This window comes from Exophiala dermatitidis (genome assembly GCF_000230625.1).
Source record: "Exophiala dermatitidis NIH/UT8656 unplaced genomic scaffold supercont1.6, whole genome shotgun sequence".
Taxonomy (NCBI): Eukaryota; Fungi; Ascomycota; class Eurotiomycetes; order Chaetothyriales; family Herpotrichiellaceae; genus Exophiala; species Exophiala dermatitidis.
The window spans coordinates 189,974-199,008 of NW_008751651.1; the positions used below are offsets into that span (position 1 = coordinate 189,974).

Sequence of the window (9,035 nt, forward strand, 5' to 3'; positions counted from 1 at the left end):
GAAGGAAAGTGAGAAGGCAAAAAAGTCCTCCCTGAAACTCCATTTCCCCCCTTTCCTGCTTGTTCGCGTATGTCTTTCCGCCTTTTACTTCCTTACGTACCGTCCCTTCCTCTGGCCTGCCCAATCTTTCCAACCAGAGCCAGAGCCGGAGCCAGAGCCGGAGCCAGAGCCGGAGCCAGAGCCGGAGCCAGAGCCGGAGCCAGACTTGTCATCATTACCACTGCTGCTTTTTTCTCCTTCCTTCCCTTTCTGCTGAGATTTGGTCTTTTCCCAATCACCCCACTTGGTTCCGTTTTGTTCTTGTTCTTCGCCACTTTTATTGCCTTGATGGCCATGTTCCTTCTCGTTGGTCTTGTCCCAGTCTTTCCAGCCGGCACCGCCGTGACCTTTTTCCTTTCCCTTTCCGCCTTTGCCCTCGTGGCTTAGAGTTGGAGTTGAGACAACAGTAGTCACAGTTGTGCTTGTGCTTGTGCTCGTGGTGGTTGTACCGGTAGTGGATGACTTATGTTTCCACCAGCCGCCGGTGGGATGGGGCTTCAGAGTCGTAGTCGTCGCCATGGTACTGTTATGGAATTGCCAATCGCCCCATGGCTTGCTTTTGCCTTTGCTTTTACCGGGGGCTGGAGTTGTGGTCGCCGTGGATTCAGCGGGCGCGGTCGGTGTGACAGTGACAGTCGTGGTCTCCTCGGTGTGGTGCCAGTCTTCCCAAGGTTGGCCGGGTGTTTTGGTTACAGTTGCTGCGGGGACTGTGGTTGTCTCTGACCACCATTCTTCCCAGGGTTGGCTTTGGCTTGGTATGTTGGTGGCAGTTGCCGTGCTCGTCGTCTCTGACCACCATTCCTCCCAAGGCTGGGTTTTTGTAGACGTAGATGGAGACGGTGGTGCAGTCTGAGTTGTCTTATGGTGGTTCGGTGGTGGTTTGGACTTGGTGACTGTCTGGAATGTCGTCGACTTGTTGGGCACTGGAGGAGTAAATGTGCCGGATGATGGAGTGGCCGTTGTGCTTGTGACCTTCGTGGTGCCTGTCGTCTTGACAGATGCCGACGCCGACGTTGTTGGTTGAGTGGTCGGCGTACTGACACTGCTGGTAATTGCAGTGGTCGGGACACTGGGCGTACTGGTAGTCGGCACAGTGGAAGTGGTCGGCACACTGGTCGAAGCAGTAGTACTGCTGGCTGAGCTGGTAGTCTCAGTGGTAGTCTCAGTTGTGCCAGTCGTTACAGATGTCGAGGACGTAGATGGCGTGGAGGTTGTGACCGTGATGCTCTGCGTAGTGCTTGATGAGCCTACGGTCGTGCTGCTGGTCACAGGAACGGTAGCTGTTGTACTGCTTCTGCTGCTCGTGGCTGGGCTCGTGGACGTAGTGCTACTTGTTGGGGGAACAGGAGGCACGCTGCCACTGCTGGTTGCCGGAACCGTTGTGCTGCTGCTTGTTGAGGGAACGCCAGATGTACTGCTACTGCCCGAAGTAGTAACTAAGCGGGTAGAGCTGGTTGCAGGGATTGTAGAAGTACCGGTGCTGCTTGAAGTAGTTGCCGGGACGGTTAAGCTGGTAGTAGTTGTTACCGGAACAGTAGGTGTACCACTCGTACTTGAGGTAGCGACCGATGCAGTTGAGCTCGTAGTGCTTGTCGCCGGAACAATAGGTGTACCACTGGTGCTTGAAGTAGTCACCGAGGCTGTTGAGCTCGTTGAGCTAATAGCCGGTGCTGTACTTCCTGAAGTAGTTACCGAGACAGTCGAGCTGGTAGTGCTGGTTGCCGGAAGAGTAGATGTGCTGCTGCTACCTGAAGTGGACACCGAGACTGTTGAGCTGGTAGAGCTGGTAGCCGGCACTGTGGGTGAAGTATTGCTCGTCGTTGGGACAACGGGTGTAGTACTGCTCGATGCCGGGAAGGTAGACGTACTGCCACTGCCAGTGGTCGTTGTTGTTGTCGTCGCTGTGACACTGGAGGTAGCGCTCGTCCCTGGGATAGTGGTTGATGTGCTGCTCGTCGTTGGAACAGTAGGCGTGGTATGACTCGTTCCTGGGAAAGCAGGTGTAGTGCTGCTCGTCGGCGGGAAGGTAGACGTGCTACTGCTGGCTGTAGACGTTGTCGCCGGGACAGTAGATGCAGTACTCGTTCCGGGAGCTGTAGTTGTGCTGCCACTGCTGCTTGAAGTACTCACAGAGACCGTTGAGCTGGTAGTGCTTGAAGCCGGCACCGTAGGTGAAGTATTGCTGCTTGTTGGAATATTGGGCGTGGTACTGCTCGTTGCCGGGGTACTAGAGGTACTGCCATTCCCGGTCGTTGTTGCTGTTGTCGCTGGGACACTGGAGGTAGCGGTCGTCCCTGGGGTAGTGATTGAAGTGCGGCTCGTCGTCGGGACATTGGGGGTAGTGCTACTCGTGGCCGGGATTGTAGACGAGCTGCTGCTGGTGCTAGTTGTCGTGGGCACCGTAGATGTAGTGCTCGTTGTCGGAATTGTACTTGTGCTGCCACTGCTAGTTGCCGGGATGGTAGACGTAGTGCTGCTTGTCGCTGGGGTGGTAGACGTGCTACTACTGATCGCCGGGGCTGTCGTGCTGCTGGTGCTGCTGCTGACAGGAGTTGTAGTTGTACTACCGCTGGTGGCAGGAACTGTAGTGCTGCCTGAGCTAGTGAACTGAGTAGTTGTGGTTCCACTGCTAGATTCCGTAGTCGTTGAGGTGCCAGTTGATTGAGTGGTCATGCTAGTTGTGACTGGCAATGTGGTTGAGCTGGTTGTGCTCACCGACGTGGACTGGGAGGTTGAGCTGATGAACACTGGAGGGGTAGTTATCTCAGTAGTAGTCTGGCTCGTAGACACAGTCGTGGTGATACTTGTTGCAGGAACAGTCGTTGAAGTCACCACACCAGTTGAATGGGTGCTTGTTGACCTTCCGGTAGACTGAGTGGAGCCTGGGCTGGTAGAGGACCCGGTCACTGTACTCTTGCTGGTGGACTGGGTAGTCGTAACACTCGTAGCTGGCAGCGTTGACGAAGTGGTTACCGGGGTAGACTGAGAAGAACTTGGCTTGCTTGTGGTCTGCGTGGTTGTTTCGCTAGTCACTGGCACTGTTGAGGAACTAGTCAAGAGCGTGGATTGTGATGAAGTTGATCTTCTCGTAGACTCAGGCGTGCTGGTCCTAACGGTAGACCGAGAAGTCGTGATGCCTGTTGTTGGTGCCGTATGAGGGGTGGTAGTAATACTAGAGTAACTGGAGCCTGATGTACTCGTGGACCCAGTCGTGGGAGATCTACTAGTGGACTGAGTAGTAATGCTGGTGACTGGCGTTGTGTGGGAAGTGACAGTAGTAGATTGACTGGTTCCAAGAGTTGACCCACGCGGGGTGTTTGTCGACGTGGATTGAGTACTTGCTGTGGTTGTCACCGGCGAGGTTGGCGAAGTAGTCAGACCAGTAGATGGAGTGAAACTTGACTTGCTTGTGGACCCAGTCGCGGTGGTCCTGCTTGTGGATTGAGTAGACGTCCCGCTTGTCGCTGGCAGCGTTGGGGAGGTGGTGACCCCGGTAGACAGCGTAGATCTTGAAGTTGACCCAACCGCAGTCGTTGTGGCTGTCGACTGACTTGTCGTGACGATGGAACTGGAGCTAGTCCGATGACTCGTGCTGCCCGAGCTTGAGGACTTGGATGTTGTTATCGTGCCAGAAGTAGTGCTCCTTTCAGTGCTGGTCGTGGCCTGTGTGGTACTCGGCCTGCTCGTGGTCGTTGGGATGGTAGTGGTTACGCCCGTTGCCGACGTGCTAGAGATGGTCGGGGACGAGGTTGTTGTCTCGGTCGTTGAGGCAGCTGTCGTACTGACTGCTGTTGTGCTGCTTGTTACGACAGAAGTAGTTGAAGAGCTCACGGAAGTGCTTGGCTGGGTCGTGCTCCCTTCGCTAGTACTTGTGGACTGCGTGGTAAGGCTAGTCAAGATACTAGAACTGCTCGTGCTCTCACTTGTGGTAGCGGTCGTAGGCTGTGTTGTTGTGCCACCAGTAGTCGTTGTCTGCCCCGTTGTCGAGGGTAGTGCCGGCGTGGTCGTCTCGCTTGTTGCGCTGGTGGATGAAGAGAGCGGTGTCGTAGCTGTTGTGGTCACCTGGGAAGAAGTGGCGCTCGTCGGCACGGATGCTGTTGTTGAGACGACCGTGGTGAGAATCGTAGTGGTAGTGGCTGGCTTGCTAGAGCTACTGGTTGCGCTTGACTCTGTAGTAGCCACAGTAGACCCTGATGTAGTGACCGACGGACTGGTGGTAAATGGAGTGGACGAGCTTGTGTAGGGTAAAGTATGACTGCTCGTTATCGTGCTCTGTCTGTGGCTTGTGCTGGTCTGCGTGGAGCCGCTTGAAGTCCGGCTGGAACGAGAGGTGGAACGAGAGGGGCCACCAGTCGTGGTCGACGTATAGGGTCGGGTTGAGCTGCTGCTTGCTGAACTCGAAACGAAGATAGGAATTGAGCTCGACTTGGTCGTCGAGGTGTGACCACCGGGACTGGATGTCGTGGGAACCACAGGTGTTGTCCTCGACCTGGAAGAATGTGTCGAGGTCTGGGAGGTCTGGCTGGTGACCGTACTAGACTTGATAGTTGTGCTGCTCGAAGCTGACGGGGATGTGTTCGGAGACGATTGGCTGGTCCGACCAGACGTGCTGGATGGTGTGGTTGACGTGCTGCTGGCAGACGAGGAGCTCGACTTCTGAGTGCTAGAAATGGTAGTGGTCGGGCTGGATGTTGACGATGTTGCCACACTTGTTGAGGATTCAAAAGACTTGCTCGTGCTGCCACCTACGCTGGTCGAAGACGTGCTCAAAGTGGACTCTGATGTGGTGCTGGTTCCAGTTGACCATGTGCTCGAAGAACTGATGGTCCCTGAAGTCGTGACCGAGGGTGGAAGAGTGCTCGAGCTTGTTGATCCGGACGACGCAGGAAGCGACGTCGTACCTTGAGAAGTGGACGTACTAGCCGAGGTCGTCCCCGAAGACGCCGTGAATGAGTGTGTAGTTGCAGGACCTGACATCGTCGAGCTGGTTGTTGCACTTGAAGAGGGGACTCCACTGCTAGTTGTTCCACTCGAAGTTGGGACAAAGTGCGTGGAGGAGCTTCTGTGGTGGGTACTGGACGAAGACTGTGCGCTGCTCACAGAGGTTGAAAAGCTGGACGACCGCGAACTGACACCTGACGAGGAAGCCGTCGGCGAGGTGGTTGTAGCGCCCTGGCTGCTGACAGAAGTTGAACTTTGATGGTGTCTCGTTGACGAGGTGGATGAGCCGCCTGGAATGCTGCTGAGAGTAGTTGAACTGTGATGTTGTCTCGTTGACGAGGTGGATGAGCCACCAGGAACGCTGCTGCTACCTGTGTTGGAGGTGCTTGGCGTCGCCGTAGTGCCAGTAGAGGTTCCTTTTGTTGATCCCGCACTTGAAGTAGTCACAGCTCCTGTTGAGCTTGTTCCAGTGCTGCTTGAATGGCTCGTTGTTGCAGGAATGGTCGGTGTTACAGTTGTAGACCAAGTCGTCTGAGAGCCACCGGTCGTGGTATAGGGAGTACTGGATACCTCCGTGCTCGAGCGCAGGGTTGTAGAAGCAGTGCTTTCAGTAGAATGCGACACAGAATGCGTCGATCTGCTTCTGCTAGAGTGCGACTGCGTTGTCGTGTGAAGTGTGGACGAATGCGAAAAAGTTGGAGTGGCAGTAGTCGAAGGCGTCTGCGTTGCCGACGAGATTGACGTGCTAGACTCGCTCGAAGATTGAGAAGAGCTAATCGTCGAGGCTGTTACACTAGTTGTCTGCGTGGTTTGCGAAGTAGAGATTGTCCAAGCAGAGCTGGTCTCACTCGTGGCCGTTGAGGAGCTGGCCGGCGTAGACGGAGTCGTGTTGGAAGTTGTCGGGCTCCATGTCGAGAATGAGCTCGTGGACGAAGCTGTAGCTGTCGAAGCTGAGGCTGTCGTGCTGGTGCTCTTGGCTGGGGTTGATACCGATGTCGAAGACGAACCAGGGCTTGAAGAGGTGTGGGCACGAGTCGTGTGGGTCGTCTGGCTCGAGTGAACTGTGCCTGTAGTGGAAGGTGTGGGGGTGGAGACAGTCCAGGACGCCGAAGTTGATCTTGTTCTTGTCGAAAAGGTCGAGATACCGGTGGAGCTACGACTGCTCGAACCGCTGGATGACGGTCGTGATTCTGACGTGCTAGATGGGCTGAAGCTAGTTCCAGAGCTGGTAGCTTTGGTAGAGGTCGTGGTCCAGCCAGTCGTCGAGTGAACTTCGTGCGAGGTAGTCATGGAAGAATAAGAAGCGTGCGGGCTTGTTGTGATCCCAGTGCTAGGGACAGAACTTGTAGGGGATGAAGGGGTCGAGAATGCCCAGGATGTAGAAGTCTCACTTGTCCCCGCCGGATGCGTTGTCGCCGACGTTGTGGGGGTCGTGACAAAGATGGGAGGGGTGTAAGTGGTACTGCTGTGCTCCAGGGTCGTGGTTGTTGAACCGCTCTTGCTTTGCGAAGAACTTGCAGGCTGACTCCAGGTGCTTGACGTAGTCGGCTGGGTGGAGAAGGCGGTGCTCGAGGCTTTGCTACTTGTCGTTTCAACAATGGAAGAGGTCGTGCTTACCGACCCGGAGGTGCTTCGACTCGAAACTGTTGGAGAGGTGGTGGGCACCTCCGGAGTCGTGCTTGCAGTGCTCGAGCCACGTTGGCCCGAACTGGACGAGACAGCGGTAGAAGAAGTCTTGCTGGAATGTGCATTGGTAGTTGGCGATGAGCTAACAGGGGTTGAGCTGCTTTGATGCGTCGTGGGTGCAGCAGAGGTTGTACTCGGATGAGACGATCCAGAGGTGGTAGATGTCGATTTTGAGTGGGCAGAAGACGATTTGCTCGATGTCCAATCCTGCCACCTCGTTCTAGTGGTCTTTGATGATGCTGGTGGGGTTGTTTCCATAGTTTGCGAAGCGCTGCTAGAGCCAGTATAGCTGGTAGTAGTTGCTGCGGTGGAAGTCTCCGTCGAAGAAGTAAGGGGAGCGGTTGTTCGGCTGGTAACCCCAGTACTCGAACTCTCAGATGTTGTCTGTGACGAAAGAGTTGCCGTAGAGACAGTAGTTGATGACTTCGACGAATGGCTGGAAGACGGACCCACGCTCTGTGAGGTAGTGGTCACCGTTCCCGAAGTAGACAATGAGCTAGCATGAGATGAATGTTGGGTCGTGGTTTCGCTATACTGGGTGGAAGGAGTTGAAGACCTTTTGCTCGAAGTCCAGTCATGCCATTTAGTATTTGTTGTCGTTGCCAAAGGAGTCGTTGCCGAAGGCTGGGTGGAATGTTGAGCAGAAGAATGTTTACTGGAAGTCCAGTCCTGCCACTTGCTTCTTGTAGTTGCGGTCGAGGGCTTTGTGGATGAGTGGGCCGAAGATTGTTCGCTTGATGTTGAAGCCTGCGATGAGGTTTTGCTGGTTGCTGCGGAAGGCATGCTCGAACTGTGAGTAGAAGCATGAGATGGAGAATGCCCGGTAGACGTCCAATCTTGCCAGTCACTCTTCGTAGTTGCGGCCGAGGAAGCGGTAGGGGAGTGCGATTGAGACTGCTTGCTCGACGTCCAATCATGCCAATTAGCCTTTGTGGTTGTTGTAGAACGGATTTTTGACGACGACGAATAAGTGGAGGACACTTTGCTCGATGTCCAGTCATGCCAGTTCTCCTTCGTAGAGGTGGTCAAATGCCCTGTCGAAGAGTGCTCGCTTGATGTCGAATGTTGCCCCTTGCTGTTAGTGGTCGTCACTGGACTTCCCTCTGATGATGCCGGATGAGTTGAAGTCTGTACGCTTGACGTTGTCCAGTCCTGCCACTTGGTTCGTGTAGTGGGTGCTGAAGAGCCCTTTGAGGAAGGTGAGTGCGTCTCAGTGTGCTTGCTCGACGTTGTCCAGTCCTGCCACTGCGACTTCGTTGTTGCGGCAGACGGGCTTCCCGAAGATGACGGGCCGACGGATGACACCTTAGTCGATGTCCAGTCCTGCCACTTGGATTTTGTGGTGGTTGCAGAGGGACCTTCAGAGGCAGAGTGCGTTGAAGTCTGCTTGCTCGATGTCGTCCAGTCCTGCCACTTGGATTTCGTGGTGGCTACAGAGTGACCTTCGGAGGATGGGGAGTGGGATGGAGTCTGCTCGCTCGACGTCCAATCTTGCCACTTAGACTTCGTGGTTGTGATAGAAGGACCCTCGGACGATGCGGGGTGTGTTGAAGTCTGCTTAGTCGTTGTCCAATCTTGCCACTTAGACTTTGTGGTCCCTGTAGAAGGAGAACCGGAAGAAGCCGACGAAATCGAGGATACTTCACTCGATGTCCAGTCCTGCCACTTGGATTTCGTGGTGCTTGAAATGGGAATGACCGGAGAGCTCGTAGCTGCAGTACTTGATACCTTTTGGGAATTGGTAGAAGTGGATTTCGTTGTCGGAAGTGCAGCCGTGCTGGTCGACGGCGCGAGCTTCGTAGTTGATATGGTTGTGAACCTGCTTGAAGGGGCCGTAGACGCCTGGGGAGCCGTAGAAGCCGAGCTGGGAATTCCAGATGATTTGATGGCGGAGGATGTAGACTTAGGCGGCCAGTCTTGCCAGTCTTCCCCGTTCGTTTTGGTGGTGGCTCCTGTCGATTGCTTTCCCGTTGACTGCGTCGGCTGGTTGTTATTTCCTGTACTTTGCCGGGGCGTTGTTCGGGCAGCCTGGGTTGTGGTCTGCTGGTGCGGAATGGTGTAATGTAGTACTTGAGCGGATTGTTGAGCAACAGAGCTGCTTTGCTGGGCCTGAGTATACTGTCCATTCCCAGTACTTTGAGCAGTGCTCTGTTGGTTTGCGGTGCTCTGTTGCCTAGCTTGCTGTGTCTGTTGATTTTGCGTGCTAACAATCTGGGGTTGCGTCTGCGTGCTTTGTTTCTGCTGGTTAGCCTGTGTCTGCTGAGTCTGTTGTGCCTGCTGAACAGGCTGGTTCTGCTGGGTAGCTTGTGTCTGTTGAGTTTGCTGAGTCTGCTGAACAGGCTGGTTCTGCTGGGTAGCTGGTGTCTGTT

At 54.8% G+C, this 9,035-nt stretch overlaps 1 protein-coding gene across 1 annotated transcript; it reads right to left on the reverse strand.

The window, feature by feature from the left end:
- Positions 1–84: 84 nt before the first annotated feature.
- Positions 85–9,035, reverse strand: HMPREF1120_06906 (uncharacterized protein; the record flags this gene model as incomplete). The annotated part of the gene is made up of 1 exon (XM_009161117.1): positions 85–9,035. A coding segment is annotated over one exon (8,951 nt), but the record flags the coding sequence as incomplete, so codon positions are not given.